Source organism: Dipodomys spectabilis, unplaced genomic scaffold (genome assembly GCF_019054845.1).
Source record: "Dipodomys spectabilis isolate Male_0828 unplaced genomic scaffold, ASM1905484v1 ptg000141l, whole genome shotgun sequence".
Taxonomy (NCBI): domain Eukaryota; kingdom Metazoa; phylum Chordata; class Mammalia; order Rodentia; family Heteromyidae; genus Dipodomys; species Dipodomys spectabilis.
This window is the reverse complement of record NW_024870818.1, coordinates 5,605,721-5,628,201: the sequence shown is the minus strand read 5'-3', so window position 1 is coordinate 5,628,201 and position 22,481 is coordinate 5,605,721. Positions and strand designations below refer to the sequence as shown.

General features: G+C 38.1%; 1 protein-coding gene across 3 annotated transcripts in view; it reads right to left on the bottom strand.

The window, feature by feature from the left end:
* Nucleotides 1-7,710: 7,710 nt before the first annotated feature.
* Pus10 (pseudouridine synthase 10) overlaps nucleotides 7,711-22,481 on the bottom strand; it is a 66,438-nt gene continuing 51,667 nt past the window's right edge. For all 3 annotated transcript variants that reach the window (XM_042691233.1, XM_042691235.1, XM_042691234.1), the window contains 3 exons: nucleotides 16,765-16,907; nucleotides 14,061-14,160; nucleotides 7,711-8,490 (listed from right to left, as the gene is read on the bottom strand). In XM_042691233.1, the coding sequence (XP_042547167.1) occupies nucleotides 8,452-8,490; nucleotides 14,061-14,160; nucleotides 16,765-16,907 (282 nt within the window). In that variant the 3' untranslated portion in view covers nucleotides 7,711-8,451. The remainder of the gene's footprint in view (nucleotides 8,491-14,060; nucleotides 14,161-16,764; nucleotides 16,908-22,481) is intronic.

The window sequence follows — 22,481 nt, the reverse complement described above, 5'->3', positions numbered from 1 at the left end:
ATAGCTTATTATAGTTAAAAATGTTTTCCCTCAGGCTCTATACATGTTACCTATTCGGGTTCTGCTCTTGTACAACTAGACCACTTAGCCTTTATGTGTTTTTGTTGTTTTGTTTTTTCTTCTTGTTGTTTTGGTTTGGTTTTGGTGCTGGCCCTGGGGCTTGAACTCAGGACTTGGGCATTGTCCCTGAGCTTTTTTTTTTTTTTTTTCCTCAAGACTAGTGCTGAACCACTTGGAGCCACAGCTCCAATTCCAATTTTCTTTTCTTTCTTTTTTTTGTAAATTGGAGTTAACAGTCTCATAGACTTTCCTGCCCAGGCTGCATTCAAATCATGATCCTCAGATCTCAGCCTTCTGAGTCCCTAGGATTATTGTCATGAGCCACTGGCACCTGACCAGACAACACATAGGCTTTAATACCAGGCTTCTCTCTCCTAGCCTTGGTCCCTTCTCTCACTCACTGGATTACAATTAAGGGTTTGCTTCACTTTTCCCAGATTCCCATACCTACTACAGTCCCTGACATAGATGATGCTGGATAAATGGTAGCTGTTTATTAAGAGGGAGGTAAAAATGGCATAGGTGTGAATACAAAACTGGGCAAAAATATGGTTTTTAAAGGGAAAATACTTAACCTTGCAGAAAAAGCAGTGATGCCCAGATGGCTTTTTTTGTGTGAAATATACTGCCTCTGTATGTGTGTGTCTTACTAGGATTTAGTTTTTTGGGGGAGTCTGGGGGTCTGGCACTCTGTCACTTGAACCACAGATCCACTTCTAGGTTTTTGCTGGCTAACTTGCACCCAGGGCTGGCTTCAAATCATGATCCTCAGATCTCAGCCTCCTGAGTAGCTAGGATTAAGCCATGAGCCACCAGTGCCCAGCTCCCTTTGTTTGTAAAAGCCATCCTGTATCCCCTTGAGACTGAAAGTAGCTCTACTAGTATATTGACTAGGAATTTTAGTTATTAGAAGTATTTCTTAACCCTGGCATCCCTTGCTCTCTCCTGTATGTGGTAGATTCAGTCTCTTTATCTAAGGTACTTCATTGACACTCCAGTACCCCTGTAGACATGCAAGTGTTCATGTAGTAAGTCATATGTCACAATTTAAAATGTCTAATGCATAAAGCAACAGGTACAGGAAATGAGATGTGAATGAAATTAAGCTCTTGCTATCTTGTTATATTTTTAATGAGGGATAACATACAAGGTCAGCTGCATAAAGTGGAATGATTTTAATTGTACACTTTGAAGAATTTTTACATATATAAACATCTATAACCACCATGTTTATGAAGTTTCCTTCATGCCCTTTCCCAATCTGTACTTCTAAGCCACTATTCAGGTTTCTGTCATCAGAACCTCCTATCGTAATGGTCTTTAAATTTGTAACTGGGCCCCTCTTCTCATAATCCTAGGGTATAGAACAGCTGGGCTGCCAGTTTTTTAACCTAACCAAAAAAATTAGCTGTTTTCCATGTTGAGAGCAACTGAAAATTAGTGATTTAGACTGCCTAGGTGTTACAAATTAATTTACTGAAGGATAAACACATGCTGTTAAACAGCATGGAAAAATATGAAGAACTTCTTTTAATAACTAAAAGAGCTGTAGATAGCTAGTCTACTTACCACATAGGGTGTGTTTATACTAAATAAAATAATGTCTAAGAGACACTAAATTGTGTAGTGCTACATTGTATGTATCATGTGGCCCAATTATTCTCTAGTCCCAGCATTATTCTTTTTTATCTAATGTCCAATAGAAAGCATCTATTAGATGCTTTATTTAAAAACCTGAGATGAGTTTGGTTTTAGAGTGAATAGTTACTGTCCAGATCTGGGGAACCTTCTTTGAGCCTCTTTTTCAAAACTATTTCCTACCCGAAGTGTCAGCTATTGACTCACTTTTTAACTTCTATGACACCCAGTTTCTTTGCCAAAGTTGGTTGATTATGAGTTGGGAGTTGTTTGACTCCAATGACATGCTTTCATTTGTTTTATCTTCATGGGTTGAATATGAAATGTAGGAAATTAGAATGCTCTTTTCATCACATATATAAAAAGTTTCATGTTATTCATCATTATAAGCTGAGTAGGTACTCAGAAATAAATGACAGTTGTGTATATCCAGTTTCATACAAATGACTTAGTCAAATTAATATTTTAACTAGATCATAGGATTTAATTAAAGCACAAGTTTAACAATAGAATATAAAATATTAAAAGTATCATACCATACATCTCATGTATGTGAAAAAAGACCAAAAAAGTATGTTCTCACCATCCCCTTTAATAAACAAGATATAACTAAAAAAATCTGTTCTAAATACAACTTTAAGACAAATACCATATGCTAGAAGGATTGTAATCCTGTAGTCTGAAACTATTTTCTACAAGTTCAAAGAATTACAGATAAAACATTATATGAGTAAAAATATAAAATAGTACAAAATGTTGGTTCTTCAATAAATTGTTTTCAGGGATATTAAAACATTTTTGGTAAAATATTCATTGAATTTCATCTTTGCCATTTTCTCCTTAACTTTTATTACCTAATAAAAACATTAGTTTCCTATCTTGGCTATGGGAAACTGCTGCAATGAAAATGGTTGTGTTGGTGGCCTTGTTTGTGATCTATTGGATAAATGCCCAGGAGTACTGCTTTCCAGAGTGGTTGAACAAGTTTACATTCCCACCAATAATGTAGTGTTGTTCCCTTTTGACCACATACCCACCAGCATGTTATTGTTAGTTTTCTTAATAGATAATCTTACTGGGAAGAGGTAGAATTTCAATGTTGTTTTGATTTGCATTTCTTTTATGGCCAGAGATGTTGGACATTTCTTCATATGTCTATTAAGCCATTCTTATGTCTTTTGAGAAGTCTCTAGCTCTTTAGCCCACTTATTAATTGGGTAGTTGTTTCTTTGAGAGGTTATGGGGGTGCTAATTTTTTGAGCTCTAAGTATATTTTAGATACAAGGCCCTTGTCCGATGCAAAACTGGAAGAAAAAAAAAACAACTCCCATTCTGTGGGTTTTCTATTTATCTTGCTACGTCCTTTGCCATGAAGAAACTCTTCAGTTTGATGCAATCCATTTATCAAGTCTGTGATTTGTTGTGATTCTGGATCTTAGGAAGTTTTGACCTGTGCCTAGGAGCCCTAGTGTTTCCTGTAATATTTTCATGATATCTGGCTTTACATCAAGGTCTTTGATCCACTTAGAATTGATTCTGGTATGCAGTGATACATAAGGATCTAGTTTCAGTTTTCTGTATGTGTATAGCCAGTTCTACCAGCATTTGTTGAAGAGGCTTTCTTCCAACCTGTGTTTTGGGCTCCTTCATCAAATATTAGGTGACTACAGTTCGGTGAGCTCATTTCTGGGTCTTCTGTTCCATTGGTCCTTGGGCCTATTCTTGTGCCAGTACCACGCTGTTATTATTATGGCTTTATAAGAGAGTTGGATGAATGGCTCCAGAAAATGTGGTATGTATATACAACTGAATTCTATGCTTCCATCAGAAAGATCATTTGTAAAGAAATGGAAGGGCTGGGAAGATGGCTCAGTGGTAGAGCGCTTGCCTTGCATGCCTGAGGCCCTGGGTTCGATTCCTCAGCACCACATAAGCAAAAAGAAAAAAGCCGGAAGTGGCGCTGTGGCTCAAGTGGTAGAGCGCTAGCCTTGAGCTGAAGAGCTGAGGGACAGCACCCAGGCCCAGAGTTCAGGCCCCATGACCGGACCCAAAAAAAAAAAAAAAAAAAGAAATGGAAGGACTTGGAAAAAATTAAGTAAGCCAGACCTAAAGAAACAGGTTGCATGGGTTCCCTCATTTGTTGTAAAACTAGAATGTGCCTATAAGTCTACACAGACACACTGGATGGTAAAAGACCAAAAAAAAATACACTTGGACATAATAAATTATACAGGACTCTAGACATCCACACAGTGAGAACAACAGAGGATATTCTTAGGAGAGGTTCACAAAGATTCAATAGCAATGTGATCATGTAAAATGATATTTATCAAAATGAACTCTTAAGAAATGGAATCCAGAGGTTTTTTCTTTTTCTCCTTTGTTGCCATTTTTGTTTTCTGTACCTTTTGTCTTGTATGCAAGTTTATCTGTTTTGGGAAGAGTAAGGGGGAAGAAATGGTGGGACTAAGGGCGAACAAATGCAGCAGTGATATTCACTAGGCACTATGTTGAAATGAGGTATACAACTTATGGAGTAGTCAGGAGGGAAAAACTGGGAGAAAGTGAGGGAAGGAAGGGGTGACACTGTACAAAAACAAATGTACTCATTACTTGACTTATGTAACTGTAATCCCTCTGTAATGATAAAAAAAATTGAGAACCTAGAAGTAAAAATTATTATAATAACGAAAAACATTGTTTTCCATAAAATGTAAAAAAAGAGATGAGCATATTTTGGGATGCACTTGTGGAACTGAATCTCATAAGGCTTGGTGACTACTTGTTTTTTTGCTAGGTATTTAACTGATACTGTTGGTCACTGATGTAATTCAGGTAGGATGAGATGGAAAGAAAAAGGGTTGGGGTGATGAGCGTTCTTAAATGAATAAAACCTTTGGAGGTGACTTCTGTTTTACAAGTATGTACTTTGAAATACCGTTGGTAAAGGATGGAAGGAGTGACATTGAACAAGACACATTTTACTTGTAAATTGCCATGATAAAATGAAACCCTTTTGCATGACACTTAAAGATATTTTTTTAAAAAAGAAAACAAACATTAAGCTGAATGTGGTGGCACATGCCTATATCTCAGCATTTGGGCATGAGGCCAAGAAGGTAATCTAAGGCCAAGAGTTTAAAACCAGCCAGAGCAACACAATCAATCACATGGTCTATAATAAGTTCATATTGTAGCAGAATAGCAGAATTTTGTTTTAGATAGTAATATGGAGGTACTGGAGAAAAAGTGGTCTTTCAGAGTTCTCATGTCTGTTTAGCTGTTCAAAGTTGAGCTTTGTATTAAAACGTACCAGTATTTTTTAAATGAAAACATGCCTTTTGTTGTACAGACTATTTTATGACCTTTGTATTTTCTTAGTAATGCAATAAATGGAAAAAATTCTAAAGCCCTTGCTAAAATCTTATTTGACTTTTAAACATCAACCATATTCTCTTAATATTTATAGCATTTCCCTTAACAAGGAAATGCTCCAAACATTTCTTAGAAACATTAAATTTTATGGAGAACTGAAGTGACTTTAAAGACCTTTTTTGGGGTGTGGGGGAGCCTTATACAACAGAAAATTTCTTTTACAGAAGGTAGAAGTCGGCAGGGCACAAGTATGGTTGTTTCTTAGAGGCATTCTTGGCTTGCAGATGGCTGCTCTCAGCATCTCACATGATGAGAAAAGGGAGAGAAAAAAATTTTAATTGAAAAATTTTGAAATTTTATATCCTTTGACCAGTATTCTCCTCCGTTCTTCTCATCTGCACACCAATCCTCCAAGCCCAGAAAACAACCATTCCACTCTCTGCTTCCATTGAGCTCAACTTTTTTAGACTCCACATATAAATAATGATGAAGTATCTGTCTTTTTGTGCCTTGATTATTTTACTTCTCACAGTCTTCCAGGTTTACCTATGTTGTTAGAAGTGACAGGATTTCCTTTTCATAACTGAATGTGTACTATGTACCACATTTTTATCTTTTTAATGTGCTGTGAACTTGTTTTTAGTATTTAGATTTTTTTCCCAACTGGACATATGGCTTAGCTGTATAGTTTGCCTAACAAATTCAAAGCCCAGAGTTCAAACCCAAATACCACATCGCCCCCCCCAAAAAAATGATTTTTTTTAATCTATGTTAATCCAAGACAATGGTTTGAAATTCTTTTTTAGTAATGTCTGGCTTTGGTATCAGAGTGAGGATAATATTGTAAAAGTATTATTCCTCTTCATTTTCTTTGGAAAAATTTGAGAAACATTGGTATTGCATCTTCTTTGTATGACAGAATTTATCAGGTGTTAGGCTTTCTACTTTTTTTAAATGGGAGATTATTCGCAACTCAATCTCAATTAATTATTGGTCTGTCCAGATTTTATTTATCTCAATGATGTGATCTTGGTAGATTGTATGTATCTAGGAATTGATCCATTTCTTCTTCTAGGTTATGTACTTCATAAACATACAAAGTTTTTGGTAGTCTCTGGTGATTCTTGTATTTGTTATATTAATGTTTTTTAATATTCCTCTTTTTCTGCCTGACTCTTTCCCTTTCTGAACAATTTAGGATAAAAGCCATTTGCTTGTTCTATGAACTACTTAATATTATCTGTTCTGCCTAAAGACCTACATTAATTTTTAATCACTTGTGTCTCGTATGAACATTTAAAATAAGTATTTATACCTGTTTACTCTTTGCTTAAATTTTGTATATCATGAAAATAGTTTGCTAAAGAAATTCTCAATTTTTTCATATTTCACGCCCACTAGGTTTTTTGCTTTGTTTTGTTTTGTTAATCTTGGGGCTTGAACTCTGGGCCTGACCACTCTCCTTCAACTCTTCAGCTCAAGGCTAGCACTCTACCAGTTGAGCCAGAGGGCCACTTCCACTTTTCGGGTGGTTTATTGGAGATAAGTGTTTCATGGCCTTTCCTGCCTGGCTGGCTTTGAACCACGATCCTCAGATCTCAGCCTCCTGAGTAGCTAGGATTACAGGCGTGAGCTACTGGTGCCTGGCCCACTAGATTTTTTTCCCCAAATATACTCATTTTTTTTATAAACATACAGAAGACTGTCCTAAATTACTTGAATCTCCTTTGTAAAAACCTCTCAAAACTGAGAAATATCCAGTTTTTACATTTTCATCAGTTTATTTCTGGTATTATTCTTATCTGTTATTGGAATCAGGAATGTTTGGTATAATTCATATATTATTAATCACATAGTTTCAAATTAGTAAGCTTTTTCATGTTGATTAAAACAATTTTCCTAATGCCTAAAGTCAATCTTTGTGTTTATGAACTTTGTTTAGAGATGAAAAAATAGTTGTCAAACACTGTCCTAGTCACATATCCTAAAAAAAATAGCAAAAAAAATTAGCTGATGGAAATTACACTTAAATCTGAAATTTTAGTGAGCCTTTCTAAAAATTTGCTCAATGACATATTTTCTGTAGATTACTATATTTAATATTTTCCGTCATGCTATTAATCATCTTATTAATAAATAATTGAGAATTTTATAAAAAAATATTTTCCCCTCTCCCCCTTTTGGTTCCTCAGTAACTACGTTCCAAAAGTCAGTGTTCATGCCGTGTAACTGGGATCCTCAGATGTCTCCATCACAATAGGTGATGATAAGAATATATCAGAAAGGATTCTAGAGACTTAACTCATCAGTTCTAGTTCTGAATATGGAAGTAGCTAACAATTTTAGGTGTGATTTAACTTTTTATTCTTTGGTTTCCATATTTAGAGAACCTGTCTATTATTAAAAATCTTATACCTGGGCTGGGAAGGTGGCTCAGTGGTAGAGCGCTTGCCTTGCATGCCTGAGGCCCTGGGTTCGATTCCTCAGCACCACATAAGCAAAAAGAAAAAAGCCGGAAGTGGTGCTTGTGGCTCAAGTGGTAGAGTGCTAGCTTTGATCTGAAGAGCTGAGGGACAGCGCCCAGGCCCAGAGTTCAGGCCGCACGACCGGACCCCCCAAAAAAAAAAATCTTATACCTTTCCACTTCAAAATGATTCCAATTTCTCTTTGTTTAGTATCTCAAATTCTCAACTCTGAGACAAAAGTTATCAAAGGCACTTGTTTTCCTTATTTAAGAGATTTATGACTATCTCTTAGCAAGGTACTCCTCAATTCCTAAGGTTCACTTTCTCTCCACAGGAGAAATGTACAGACCATTTTAGCATACCAAAATAGTAACCTGAAGTTATTAAGATTTGTGACAGATTATACCCCAAAGTACTCTCATTGGTAACAGCTTCCTTGAAGCTTATCAGGTAAAAAAATTAATGATGTCAGGTTTGAACTTTGTATTTCAGAATATTATAGATTATGTTTCATAAATCTGATGGTAACTTTAATTCAGGTAATTTAAAATTTTTTGGAACATGATTTTTAAAGGTAGTATATCTCCTGTGGAAGAAATCTTGCTGAGAGAAATTACAATTTCTGAGATCAACAGAGTATTTTGTGAGTACCTCTTTGAGTGAATTAAGAGGAAATGGTTTCATTACTCATAGTTTGATTTGTGGGAGAGAGAATGAGAAAAATTTTAAGACATTCTTAGAACAATTCAACACAAAATATACATATATGTAAATCCTGAGATGTTATAACAGATTTTAAAACAGATCAACATGATCTAAATGGTTTCCAAGACACCGTTATGGAGGGTCAACAGCCATTTTCCAGGATGTCCACATTATGACAGGAAATCTCTTTGTCGTGTTCAAAATTAAGTCAATCATCCAGAGCAGGTGGCCAGTCAACATCTACAGACTAGAAGAGACAAAACAGTAATTAAAACAAATATTCTGGTGTCACCATATGATAATAGTTTCAATATAATGCAACAGAAGAAATTAGATTTGATGGAAAGAGGTACTGAATTTAATACTTAAGTTCATAGCAGAAATATTTGGCTGGGGCTGGGAAGGTGGCTCAGTGGTAGAATGCATGCCTGGCATACCAGAGGCCCTGGGTTCGATGCCTCAGCACCACATTAGCAAAAAGAAAAAAGCTGGAAGTGGCGCTGTTGCTCAAGTGGTAGAGTGCTAGCCTTGAGCTGAAGAGCTAAGGGACAGCGCCCAGGCCCAGAGTTCAGGCCCCATGACAGGACCCCAAAAAAAAAAAAAAAAGAAAAGAAATATTTGGCTGGTCTGTTTCTGAATGAACTAGCAATATTTGATTATTTGTCTAGTTAGTAATTGTATCTCTTGGGCTGGGAAGGTGGCTCAGTGGTAGAGCACGTGCCTTGCATGCCTGAGGCCCTGGGTTCGATTCCTCAGCACCACATAAGCAAAAAGAAAAAAGCTGGAAGTGGCGCTGTGGCTCAAGTGGTAGAGCGATAGCCTTGAGCTGAAGAGCTGAGGGACAGCGCCCAGGCCCAGAGTTCAGGCCCCACGACCGGACCCCCCCACAAAAAAAGTAATTGTATCTCTTGATTAATAAGACAATAGAATACACTTTCCATAAGCATTCAAATTCAGATAATCATACCAGTTTTTCCTCAGAAGATTTAACAACTTTTCTTCTAATCACTTTCCTTCAGCTTTATATTTAAGAAATCTAGTCATGAGTCATTTAACAATCATGCTATACTTCTGAGAAATGCATTATGATTTCATCACTGTAAACTGAGGACTTAGTCAGACTAAAGCAGCTATGACATCTCTAAGTGGCACTGTCTTATAAAATCACTATTGACTGGAATAGGATTATGTGGTGCAGGGCTGTACTCAATTGTCTATAAACCAATAGCCTTATTTATAACTTAAGTGACTATGAAACATCTAAAACTGAAAACAAGATCTTTTCACTTCACATTTTTAATCCAATTCATCTCTACCTCTATGTACTTTCATTTTGCTCTTCTAGACTAAAACCTTAAAATAACAACCACTTCACTTTTATCTCCACCTAAACAAATCACACTCCACAAGTGTCAAGGTACACCTTGTCTTAAAATAGAAAACTTATTTTAAGAGAAACCTCTTTAAAAATAAATCCAGCTAGATATTGGTGGCTCACATCTGTAATCCTAGCTACTCAGGAGACTGAGATTTTAGGATTACCATTTGAAGCCAGCTTTTGCAGCAAAGTCTGTAAAACTTATCTCCAACTAACCACAAAAAAAGCTGGAAATGAAGCTGTAGCTCAAGTGGTAGAGTAGTAGCCTTGAGCAAAAAAAGCTAAGAGACAGCTCCCAGGTCCTGAGTTCAAGCCCCAAAACTGGCATGCATGTACACACACACACACACCAAATCCTGAGTTCAAGCCCCAAAACTGGCATGCGTAAACACACACACACACACACACACACACACACACACACACACACACACACACACACACACACACACACACACACACACACACACACACACACACACACACACACACACACACACACACACACACACCAAATCCTAGCTACTCCGGAGGCTGAGATCTGAGGATCACCCTACAAAGCCAGCCCATTCCTTGAGACTCTTATCTCCAATAAACCACCAGAAAACTGGAAGTGACGTTGTAGCTCAAGTGGTAGGGCACTAGCCTTGAGCTGAAGAGCTCAGGGACAGCACCTAAGGCTCAGAGTTCAGGCCCCTACTGACCACCACACAAAAAAATTCAGTGTACCCATGGCTTTTTTGTTGTTGTTGGTTTTGGTTGTTGGTTTTTTTTGTCTCTTGTAGGGCTTGGACTCTGGGCCTGGGCACTGTCCCTCAGCATTTCAGCTCAAGGCTAGTGCCTTACCACTTCTGGCTTTTTCTACTTATGTGGTTCTGAGGAATTGAACGCAGGGCCTCATGCATGCAAGACAAACACTCTTACCACTGAGCCACGGCTTTTATTGATTCTTAAATTCTAAAACATACAACTATTTACTAAAGTATTGTTTTCACTGATCTATTTCACTTTCAGATTAATAAAAATTATTAGTAAAGCCCAAATAACTGTATTTTACAAATCTCAAAAATATAGTTTGGTAATTTTTCAGCACATGGATAGAAAACAACCACCCATATTTATATTGAGTGGTTTCTCAAACAGAAAATTACACATCAGTAATCACAACTGTGTGTTAAGGGCAGGAAGGGTAGGCATAGAGCACTGTTTAAAACTATTAAATGTGAACCCAGAAACTGATAGTTTACACCTATAATCGAGCTACTCAGGAGGCTGAGATCTGAGGATCATGGTTCAAAGCCATTCTAGGCAGGAAAGTCCATGAGACTCATTTCCAATTAACTAGCAACCTGCTGAAAGTGGAACTGTGACTCATGTGGCAGAGAACTAGCCTTGAGCATAAAAGCTCAGGGACAACACCTAGGCCCTCACCATGACCTGGGGTGTGTGTATGGATATATATCTATATCTATATAATATATATCTATATATAATATATATCTATATATATAATATCTATATAATGTATAATATCTATAACATCTATATACAACATCTATATAACATATTATATATTAATACATAATATATATAAATATATAACATTTCATATATACTATATATTATAATATATATTATTAATATTAATATATAGATATATCTATATATACACAATAGATATATCTATATAAAATATATATCTATACATAGACAGATATGTTACAGGTGACCCCAGTGGATAATCAATCCAAGGCTGAAAACCCATTATCTGTGATTCTAACATACGTAAGCTATTCTATAAATAAATGAAAAAAGATGATACAGACTGAGGATGTGATTCAGTGTAGAGTGCTTGCCTAGTATTTGTGAGGCCTTGTTTTCTATCCTCAAAACCCCATCACACACACACGAATGCAGTTAGGATTTTCTTTTCTTGTCTGCCTGCTTGCCTCTCTCTCTCTCTCTCTCTCTCTCTCTCCCTCTCTCTCTCTCTCTCTCTCTCGCCCTCTCTCTCTCTCCTCTTCATTTTTTGCCAGTCCTGGGGCTTGAACTCAGGGCTTGAGTACTCTATCACTTGAGCCACAGCACCACTTCTGGCTTTTTCTGTTTATGTGGTACTAACAAATCGAACCCAGGGTTTCATTCATGCCAGGCAGGCATTCTACCACTTAGCCCCATTTCCAGCCCCTAGGATTTTCTTTAACAGAGGGCTGTCTTCCTTAAAATCACAAGTCTCATTGAAGAGGCTCCCTGCAACCTTGAAGGCATTTCGCTGCTGCACTGCAAGAACTATATAAAATCTAACTGAAAGCACTTGGGAGAACTGGTAAAGTAAGCATGATCATTTCATTGCCATATTGTTTGGTTTTTTTTTTTTTTTTTTTGTCAGTCATGGGGCTTCAACTCTGGGCCTGCGCGCTATCCCTCAGCTCTTCAGTTCAAGGCTAGTTCTCTACCGCTTGAGCCACAGCACCACTTCTGGTTTTCTGAGTGGTTTATTAGAGATAAGAGTCTCAGAGACTTTCCTGCCCAGGCTGGCTCTGAACTGCAATCCTCAGATCTCAGCCTCCAGAGTAGCTAGGATTACAGGAGTGAGCCACCAGTGCCTGGCCTGCCATATTGTTTTTTACATTGGGCAATATAACCACTTCTTAACTTTCAAATTATTCCCTAGTGAAAATCCTAACCTCTCCTAAGATTTTGTGTGGGTGTAAGGGTAGGCAGGAGCTTTCCTCCTAATCAGAATTCCATCAAGAAGCATAAATTTGTGATTCAACATACTAATGCTCAAATGAAAAAAAAAATTAGGGAGAATTACCAAAAAGATACATTGTTCTAATTACTGCAGAATTTAACTTGTCTCAGTTCAAACTTTAAGAGCAGAAAGTGTCATCACACAGGTCACTTACTGAACTGCTTTGAACTACATTATGGAGATCCCTCAAGAATGGTTTTGTTTTATAATGTTCTGTTTTAGACAGGATCTTGCTAACTACTTCAAGCTGGCCTCAAACTCGTGGACCTCCTGTCTCAGTCTCCCAAGTGCTGGGATTATAATCATGTCTTGCTTGAGAATCTCATTTCCTTCTTGTGTCCCAAATACACATTTCTAAGCAAGCTGCTTTAAATTCTTTCTTTTTATTTTTTTGCTGGTACTAGTATTTAAACTCAGAGCCTCACAATCTTGCTTGGCTTGTTAGCTCACAGCTGGCACTCTAATATTGAGTCATGCCTCTAGCATGGTTTTTTGCAAGTTATTTTGAAGATAAAATTTCCTAGATTTTTCTGCCCCGACTGGCTTCGAACTGCAACCTCTGAGACTCAGCCTCCCGAGTACACAAGATTATAGGCATGAGCCACCAATATCTGTCTTGCATTCTTTCTAAGTGCTTTTTGTAAGTCAAGTCATGAACTTTCAGAACTTTAGAAGGCCTTATTTATTCATTAATACACATATGAACATACTTTTTTTTGGCTAAAATTTTTAATAAAATAGGTGTGGAAAGGAACCCTCTAGAGTCCCAAAGGACATTAAACTTTTATTTTCTTTTGTGATTTGAGAGTTCAATCTGAGTTTAATTTGCAAACCAGCAAATGATGGTAACTGATACCAATGAGTAAATTTGCTATGTATTCCACAAGGATCATAAATGTTATCTTAGTCACAGGTGGTGATGTATGCTTATAATTTCTGAGAGACTGAAGCAGGAGGATGGTGAATTCAAGGCCAGCCTGGGCTACATAAAGAAATGTTTCAAAGAAATATAAATATCACCTGATGTGGAAGAAATAGTTGGATTGTCAAAGCTCATAAAATTCACACACTTTATAAACCATGATAATGACAATTTGCCTTGTGAAGGTTAAAATGTGTTTGTGACTTTAAGTACCACTATTCCACAATACTGAAATATGTGAAATTTATGTAATCACCTAATCTCAAAAAAAAAAAGTTTCAAGCAGGAGCCAGTGGCTGATGCCTCTAATCCTAGCTACTAAGGAGGCTGAGATCTGAGGATCACAGTTCAAAGCAAGCCCAGGCAGTAAAGTCTGTGAGACTCTCATCTCCAATTAACCACCAGAAAACCAGAAGTGGCACTGTGGCTCAAGAGGTAGAACACTCACCTTGAGCTGAAGAGCTCAAGGACAGCACCCAGGCCCAGAGTTCAAGCCCCACAACCAACAAAAAGAAAGAGAAAAGAAATATTTCAAAAAACAAACAATAACAATACTAATAAGTTAACAATAATAGTGATACCTTATGTATAAAATAAAAATTCAGATAACAGTCCCTCCCTGCAATACAATGCAGCAGTAAGATTTTTTTAAAAATCATTTTCAGATACTTACTTGTAAAGGTTGTGCTACTTGGTTTAATGTCAAAGGACCTAACTGGTTGAATTTAATTGATATGTGCATCCCACAACAAAACGATTTACCTCCACATCCAGCTCAAGAATGTCTGCAGTCACATTCATCAGAGAGCCAATGTTTGGTTTGGTCCTCCCAAAATCTCCGTGCACAAACTCTTTAATATAGCTGGGGTCTGTTTAAGGAAAGTGAGGATAGCTATGCAATCCCAACTACTGAATGAGATTTTACAAGTGGAAGGGAATTAATAAAGAAAAAAATGTTCTAAAAGGTCATTTCTGAGCTCTGACAGCGGAAGCGTGTGCCTCAGAAAATTAGCTGCGGCCAAGTGGTTCTCAGGCTGGTAGTCACTATTAACCCTGGGACTTGTGTTTACATTAAACATACCAAAAGCCGTGGTTTTTCTTTTCTTTTTCTTTTTTAATAGCTCATCTCAAAATGAGATAAGCCAAGTTTGAGGCTAGAGTATGGCTCAAGTGGTAGAATGCTTGCTTAGTCAACATCCGTTGAATGAGTTAAAACCCATTTCATTCAATCAATCAAAATGTCAAGTTTGGGCATGGATTCTAAAAATTACAGTTCAGTGCTTTTTTAAAAAAAATATAAAAGACAACTTTCTTTGGCACAATTTCCATTTTGTCATCCTTTGGGTCCCATTATTCATTAATTGACAATCTTACCAGATGATAGGATTCCATGGGATCACATACAAAGCAACACCAGAGATGGCTCTCCTTGTAACATAACCCAGTGGAGGCAATTAAGATGAAGGGACAAAGATAATATTAGTTTAGATTTGACAACAGTCCTTTATAAGAATTATAAATAGATTTCAGTACTAGTTGGTTGCTAAAATGAACTTAGTTCTAAAGAACTGGCAGAGTTCAAACCCCACAACTGACAAAAAAAAAAAAATAACAAAAGAACTAAGTTCTTTTTTTTTTTTGTCAGCTGTGGGGCTTGAACTCAGGGCTTGGGGTTGTCCCTCAGCTCTTCAGCTCAAGGCGAGCACTCTACCGCTTGAGCCAGTGCCATTTCTGGGTTTCTAGTGCTTTATTGGAGATAAGAGTCTCACAGACTTTTCTGCCTGAGCTGGCTTTGAACTGTGATCCTCAGATCTCAGCCTCCTAAGTAGCTAGGATTACAGGCGTGAGCCACCGGCACCCGGCCTAAGTTCATATTTTCAAAGGAACAACTTTGTATTTCTTGCACAGGCCTTTAATTTTAGAAGGGAATAATTAATTCTGGAACTTGTCCCTAGTAAGATTATACTAGTAAGAAGGCATTTATCACTTCATGCTAATTGGGTCAAATATACATGTGTGTGTATTTGTGTGTGTGTGTGTGTGTAAATTCACACATATATTTTTGGGTATACATATCCATCGATATATAGGCAATTATATATATTACAGATACACATATGTGTATGTGTATACACATACACAAGCTAAAAAACAAAGCATGAGCTTTAGGATATGGACATTGAAACTCTGAATCCCAAATTTTTCTAATTATAACACAACCAAAATCCTGTAATCTTTGAAAACAGTATAATGTCATGCTAGATGCTGGTGGCTCACAGCTGTAACTCCTAGATATGGAAGAGACTGAGATCTGAGTATCCTGGTTCACAGCTAACCTGGGCCAACAAATCTGGCAGACTCTTATATCCAATTACCCAGCAACAGAATTGAAAGTGTGACTTAAATGGAAGAGTACCATACATGGATGAAAAAGCCAAGTAAGAGCTCAAGTCCCTGAGTTCAAGCCACCTTACCAGCACAGAAAACAAGAAAATGGGACAATGTCAGCACAACTTGACGTAAATGATTAACCAAGTTGATACAGGTCAAATAAATGATATGTAATTTAAGTGTTTTGTTGTTGTTGTTTCACAAGGCAAGTAGAAAAATATTCTGTTGTTCTGGGCCATGTAAAGTAACATTGACTGTGCTGACACATACTTGCATTCCCGGTATCTAAGAGGTTGAAGTAGGAAGATCACCTGAGCCAGGAGTTCACCATGGGCTACACAGTGAGAGCTCATCTCAAAATTTAAAATAAAGTAGCAGCATTCCCTCATGTCACCTGTGTTTAAATGCTTGAAATGCCAGAAAGACCCAAACGTTGTTGTGAAAATACATGGCTTACAAACTCTGTAAGGATAGAGGATTAAGGATTTGGTCGAGCAGTAGACCGACTGCTTAGCAGATGCAATGCCCTGAGTTCAAATCCCAATACTGACCCCCTGGAAAAAAAAATGTGCAGGGGCACAGAAATGGACAAAGGATAAACAAATGCAGCAGTGGTACTCACTAATACTATGATGAAAACAAAATGTACAACGTGTAGGTGGGATAGGAGGGAAAATGTGGACGAGAGAAAGGGGAGGGATAACACTGTCCAAAAAGAAATTCATCCATTACCTGACTTGTGAAATAGTAATCCCTCCGTGTATCACCTTTATAATAATACAAAACTGCAAAAAAAAATTTAGAGAAGTGCAGGTGGAAAATGAGTTAATGAAAGGTATTTTGTGAGTAGATCTATGTGTTAGACATTATGTAAGACACACATTAATTGAAATATAAACCTTAGCAAACACAAATGGGAAAAAAAAACGACCTCAAATAAGCCAAAAGAACGATTCCTCTCTAATATCCTTTTCCTAAGGCCTCCCAGACCAACCTGAACCTGCTTTCTGGGGCGGCAGCAGCACTCCCTATAGGAGTCTGCTTGAGAGCACTGCAAGCAGAGGTGAAAGGATACGTTCCAGCTTGAGTCTTCAGGTAGAGGCGAAAATGATGCTCATCCATGTAGTGCGCCTCCATGGAGTGGATGACACGAGTTCGCACAGCTAAAGGCCTTCGGTGGAGGACCCGCAGAGGTGTTTTCTGGTCAATCTTTAAGTCCTAGAGGAGAACATGACACCTTTCTTAGCTTCTACACTACTACACATAGCTCAGTACAGTGCTTTCTCCGAAGGACTCAAAGGGTTGGAAATAACAAATGCTAGAATCAAGTATCCTCAGTCTCAATGAGACTTCTCATAATTATTCATTTTCTATACCTACAAACCAAACCATCAAAAGAAGGACTTGGGCCTGGCACCAGTGACTCATGCCTTAAAACCTAACTACTCAAGAGGCTGAGATCTGTCTGAGGATAGTGGTTCAGTCAGCCTGGGCAGGAATGTCTGTAAGACTCTTATCTCCAATTAACCACCAAAAAAAGCCAAGAGTAAAGCTCAAGTGATAGAGTGCTAGCTTTGAGCAAAAAGCTAAGGGACAATACCTAGACCCTGAGGTTCAAGCCCCAGTAGCAACACACACACACACACACACACACACACACACACACACACACACACACACACACACACACACACACACACACACACACACACACACACACACACACACACGGAAGTAAATGATCCTGAAGGCCTCTTCTGCTCTAATATTTAAAAAATCAGTTAGGACCTTGTAGTTCTATCTTGCCATCAAGAGTTCTTCTAGGGCTGGGAAGGTGGCTCAGTGGTAGAGCGCTTGCCTTGCATGCATGAGGCCCTGGGTTCGATTCCTCAGCACCACATAAGCAAAAAGAAAGAAGCCGGAAGTGGCGCTGTGGCTCAAGTGGTAGAGCGCTAGCCTTGAGCTGAAGAGCTGAGTGACAGCGCCCAGGCCCAGAGTTCAGGCCACCAAAAAAAAAAAAAAAAAAGAGTTCTTCTAGAGGGTGATATGCTCACCTTTTTTTTTCTAACTCAATAGTGACCTCACAGTAAGGAAATGGCAGGGTACAGGGATGCACCTCAGTGCCACTTGTGCAGGTGGCAGTGTGCATGTTCTAGGAAGAATATGTACCTATATTCAATGTTATTTTCATCTTTGATATATATATACAAAAGATGAATCATTGCCTGTTAGCTCAACATTTTAAAGATAAAAGCTTATTTTTCCTCATAGTTCAAATGAAGAGAATTTTCTGCTTCCAGATTTAAATTAAGTTAATACTGTAAAAGATCAACTCATAAAAAATTGTTTATAAAAAAAAGATCATTTTGTTTCAAAAACAAATATCATGCATAACCAGAAAGGTAGTTCAGAAGAACATTAAACTCTCTGCAATTTCTTGTTGGAACAACTCTTCTTAATTTACATGACAGTGAGTGCCCTGAAGCACTGCTAAGAAAAGACAGCTTTCAATCTGGTCTCAAATCAGGTTCTCCTATAAGAAATAAAGAGCAAGTTCAGACTGATCACACTTGAAAGGGTGTTACAGCTTCTATTAGAGTAGCCAGGATTTAAATCCTCCTAAGTCTGACTTTTATGATTCTATAATGCTTTGATTTTATAAGTATTTTAAGGTGATGAATTGTTTGCACAGACTTGACTCTTTTTCTGGCCAAAAAGATAATTAATTAGAAAATAAAGGACCAGGCCAAATGAAGAGCTGGGCACATGGTTTAAGGGGTAGAGTGCTTGCTTACCTAGCAAGTATGAATGAATGGGGATCTAACTAAAACCCCAGTAACACAAAACAAACAAACAAACACCTAATAATAGGAGCTTGAGGCAGGAGGACCTTGAGTTCAAGGCCAACCCGGCCTATACAGCAAAACCCTGTCTCAAAAATTAAAACAAGCTGGGTGCCGGTGGCTCAGTTCTGTAATCCTAGTTGCTCAGGAGGCTGAGATCTGAGGACCACAGTTCAAAGCCAACCTGGGTAGGAAAGTCCAGGAGACTCTTATCTATAATAAACTACTCAAAAAAAGGTGGAAGTTGTGCTATGTCTCAAGTGGTATTCGCTAGCCTTGAGCAAAAGGAACTCAAGGACAGTGCACAGGCCCAGAATTCAAGTCCCAGGACGGTCCAAAAATAAATAAATAAATAAATAAAAATACAACTACACAAAGACTGCACTATTGAAGAATCAAATAAGATAATGGAATCTGATGAGTGCTCTTCCCCAGCTTCTTTCTCTCCTGAGTCACACCAAGTACTGTCACACCCAGGAGCCAGTCGGTCAAGAGAAATAGCAGCAGAGCTATTACACACAAGACTACCACTACTTCCAACACCGTGCCCTTCTTTCTTTTTGGTCTGGTTTAAAGTGAAAAAGAAGAAACTATTTCAGTCACTTTATTTCACTTACATTATACTATAACTATTTCATTTATAATATACCCCATTATCCCAACATTGCTGACTTTTCAAAAACAAATACACAGACTTCTTACATAGAAGCGTTTTTTTTTTTTTTTGGTCAGTCATGGGGCTTGAACTCTGGGCCTAAGCGCTGTCCCTCAGCTCTTCAGCTCAAAGCTAGTGCTCTATCACTTGAGCCACAGTGCCACTTCTGGTTTTCTGGTGGTTTATTGGAGATAGTTTCTCAGCCTTTCCTCCCCTGGCTGGCTCTGAACCATGATCCTCAGCTCTTAGCCTCCTGAGAAGCTAGGATTACAGGCATGAGCCAACGGCACCCAGCTAGAAGTGTATTTTTTTAATGTATGTATTAAAGAAAAAAAGACAGTGAGATAACCCAGCTAGAAGTGTATTTTTTTAATGTATGTATTAAAGAAAAAAAGACAGTGAGATAAGGAGTTAGTGGAGTAGTTCAAGTGGTACAAGTCTGCCTAGCAAGCATTAGGTCCAGAAATGCCAAAAGAGGAGGGAGGAGGGGAAGACAAATGTGAAGTGACTTTTTCTCAGAATGGAGAACTTGCATTTTATTATTTGTATCCCAATAGGAATGCTTGAAAATTAAAAATATTAGTAGAAATCAACAAGTAACATCAGTCCATTTAATCTGTAACTATAAAAATCACCTTCTAGCATTACTTCTGAATTAGCTCTATGGAAATATCCAAACGGAACCTTTTTTCTTCGTAGTGCTGGGGTCAAGCCCAGGGTCTAGGTCAAGATAGGCTCGTGCTCTACCACCACATTTATTTTTAAACATAAACTTACTTTTCCAATAGCATTCTGAATGACTTGTTCATATAAGAAAGGACAAACTTCAGAAATCTGATTTGCAGGATGACATTGATCAAGATGCATTATATCATAAACTGCTTTGTTAAATTGCAACTCCTTTGTATAAGTACTTAAAGATAATAAAACTTTTTTTTTTTTTTGGTCTGTCGTGGGGCTTATACTCTGGGCCTGGGCGCTGTCCCTGCACTCTTCAGCTCAAGGCGAGTGCTCTACCTCTTGAGCCACAGCACCACTTCCAGGTTTCTAGTGGTTTATTGGAGATCAGAGTCTCACGGACTTTTCTGCCTGGGCTAGCTTTGAACCTCAATCCTCAGATCTCAGCATCCTGAGTAGCTAGGATTATAGGTGTGAGCCACCGGCACCCAGCAAATAAAACATTTTTAAAATAATTTTTAAAAAATCTGTTTTGCAGGGGCTGGGAAGGTGGCTCATTGGTAGAGCGCTTGCCTTGAATGCCTGAGGCCCTGGGTTCGATATTCCCCAGCACCACATAAGCAAAAAAAAAAAAAAAAAAAGCCGGAAGTGGTGCTGTGGCTCAAGTGGTTGAGCGCTAGCCTTGAGCTGAAGAGATGAGGAACAGCGGGACAGCGCCCAGGCCCAAAGTTCAGGCCCCATGACCGGACCCCCCCCCCAAAAAAAATATTCAAAAACAAAAAAAAATAAAATCTGTTTTGCAGCTAAGTGCTGGTGGCTCATAGCTATAATCCTAGCTAAGGATCTAAGGATCATGATTCAAAGCCAACCCAGGCAGGTTAACCACCAGAAAACTGGAATTGGTGCTATAGCTCAAGTGGTAGAGCCCCATGACCAAAAAAAAAAACCCCCAAAACAAAAAAAAAATCTGTTTTGCAGTTTTAAGATACCTGTTGTAATATATTATCTACTAACTTAATAGCCATAGGTACTAAGGGCAAATACCAAAAAAGTCTTTAAAAGTCTTCAAAAAAGGCCTTAAATACCAAAAAAAGTCTTAGTCACAGAATCGAAGAATTGGGGAGGGGATTGTGAGGTGGCACTGGAGGGGACGAGTCGCTCCTGCTTTATAGCTAAGCTTCTCTAAGGAAGTGAATAATGCACGTTTTCACTAAAACAATGACATCATAAATGCTATTCTGTATTTCTTTTCTTTTTTTTTTTTTTTTTGGGTCCGGTCGTGGGGCCTGAACTCTGGGCATGGGCGCTGTCCCTCAGCTCTTCAGCTCAAGGCTAATGCTCTACCACTTGAGCCACAGTGCCACTTCTGGCTTTTTTCTTTTTTGCTTATGTGGTGCTGAGGAATCGAACCTAGGGCTTCAGGCATGCAAGGCAAGCGCTCTACCACTGAGCCACCTTTCCAGCCCTCTGTATTTCTTATAGTGTTAAGCTGCTCCTATTAGTGACAGATTCAGACATGTGTTTATCTTTTTTGCCAATATATTTAGGCATGTATATATACACTAATACAAGTTAAATGGAATTATATGCTGTTTTGTTTTTAATAGCTGTACAATATTCTGATTCATTATACCACTTCCTGTTGAGAGATCATTTTTATCCCCAAGCCTCAAATTCCTCAATCCTCAAGCTTCAGCCTCCCATATGCTAGTATTACAGGCACGCATCATCATGCTCCCAAGGTCTTCATTGTTTCCTATTTTGTTCTTGATTTTGCAACTTTGAACAAAATCAGCAAATGTCTCTACACATGTAGCTTTATATACTGGAGTTTTATTCCTATAAGAAGGATGGTTGGCTTCTCATGCCTGTAATCCTAGCAACACAGGAGGATGAGATCTGAAGATTGCAGTTTAAAGCCGGCCCAGGCACTAAAGTCCATGAGACTTTTTATCTCCAATTAACCCCTACCCTGCCAAAAAGCAAGCAAGTAAACAAACAAACAAAAAGACTCAGGCCACATGTTAGTAGCTCATACAAATCTTAGCTATTCAGGAGGCTGAGATCTGAGAACTGTGGTTCAAAGCCAGCCCAGGCAGGAAAATTAGTGAACCTCTAATCTCCAATGAATCACAGAAAAAGCTGGAAGTAGAGCTGTGGCTCAAGTAGTACAGCTCTAGTCTTGAGCAAAAAGCAGCTCAGGAATAGCTCCCAGGCCCAGAGTTCAAGCCCCAGGACCAGTCAAAAAATTTTTTAAAAACAACAAAACAAAAACCCAGAAACGGATCTGTGACTAAAGTGCTAGAGTAGTAGATTTGAACAAAAAAACTCAGAGACAGTGTCATAGACTGAGTTCAAGTTCCAGGACTGGCGCGCGCACACGCAGGCACGCATACACACATACATACACATACACACACACACACACACACACACTCACTATATGAAAGGAAAAATATACTTTTTATTTTACATACAATATATAGAACACATAAAATATATAAATAATATATAAAAAACATTTTTCTATGTTACTAAATATCTATCACATTATCTTTAGTAACTAGGTGATTATAGTCTACTACATAGATAAACTACACTATTGAAGCAGTCTCC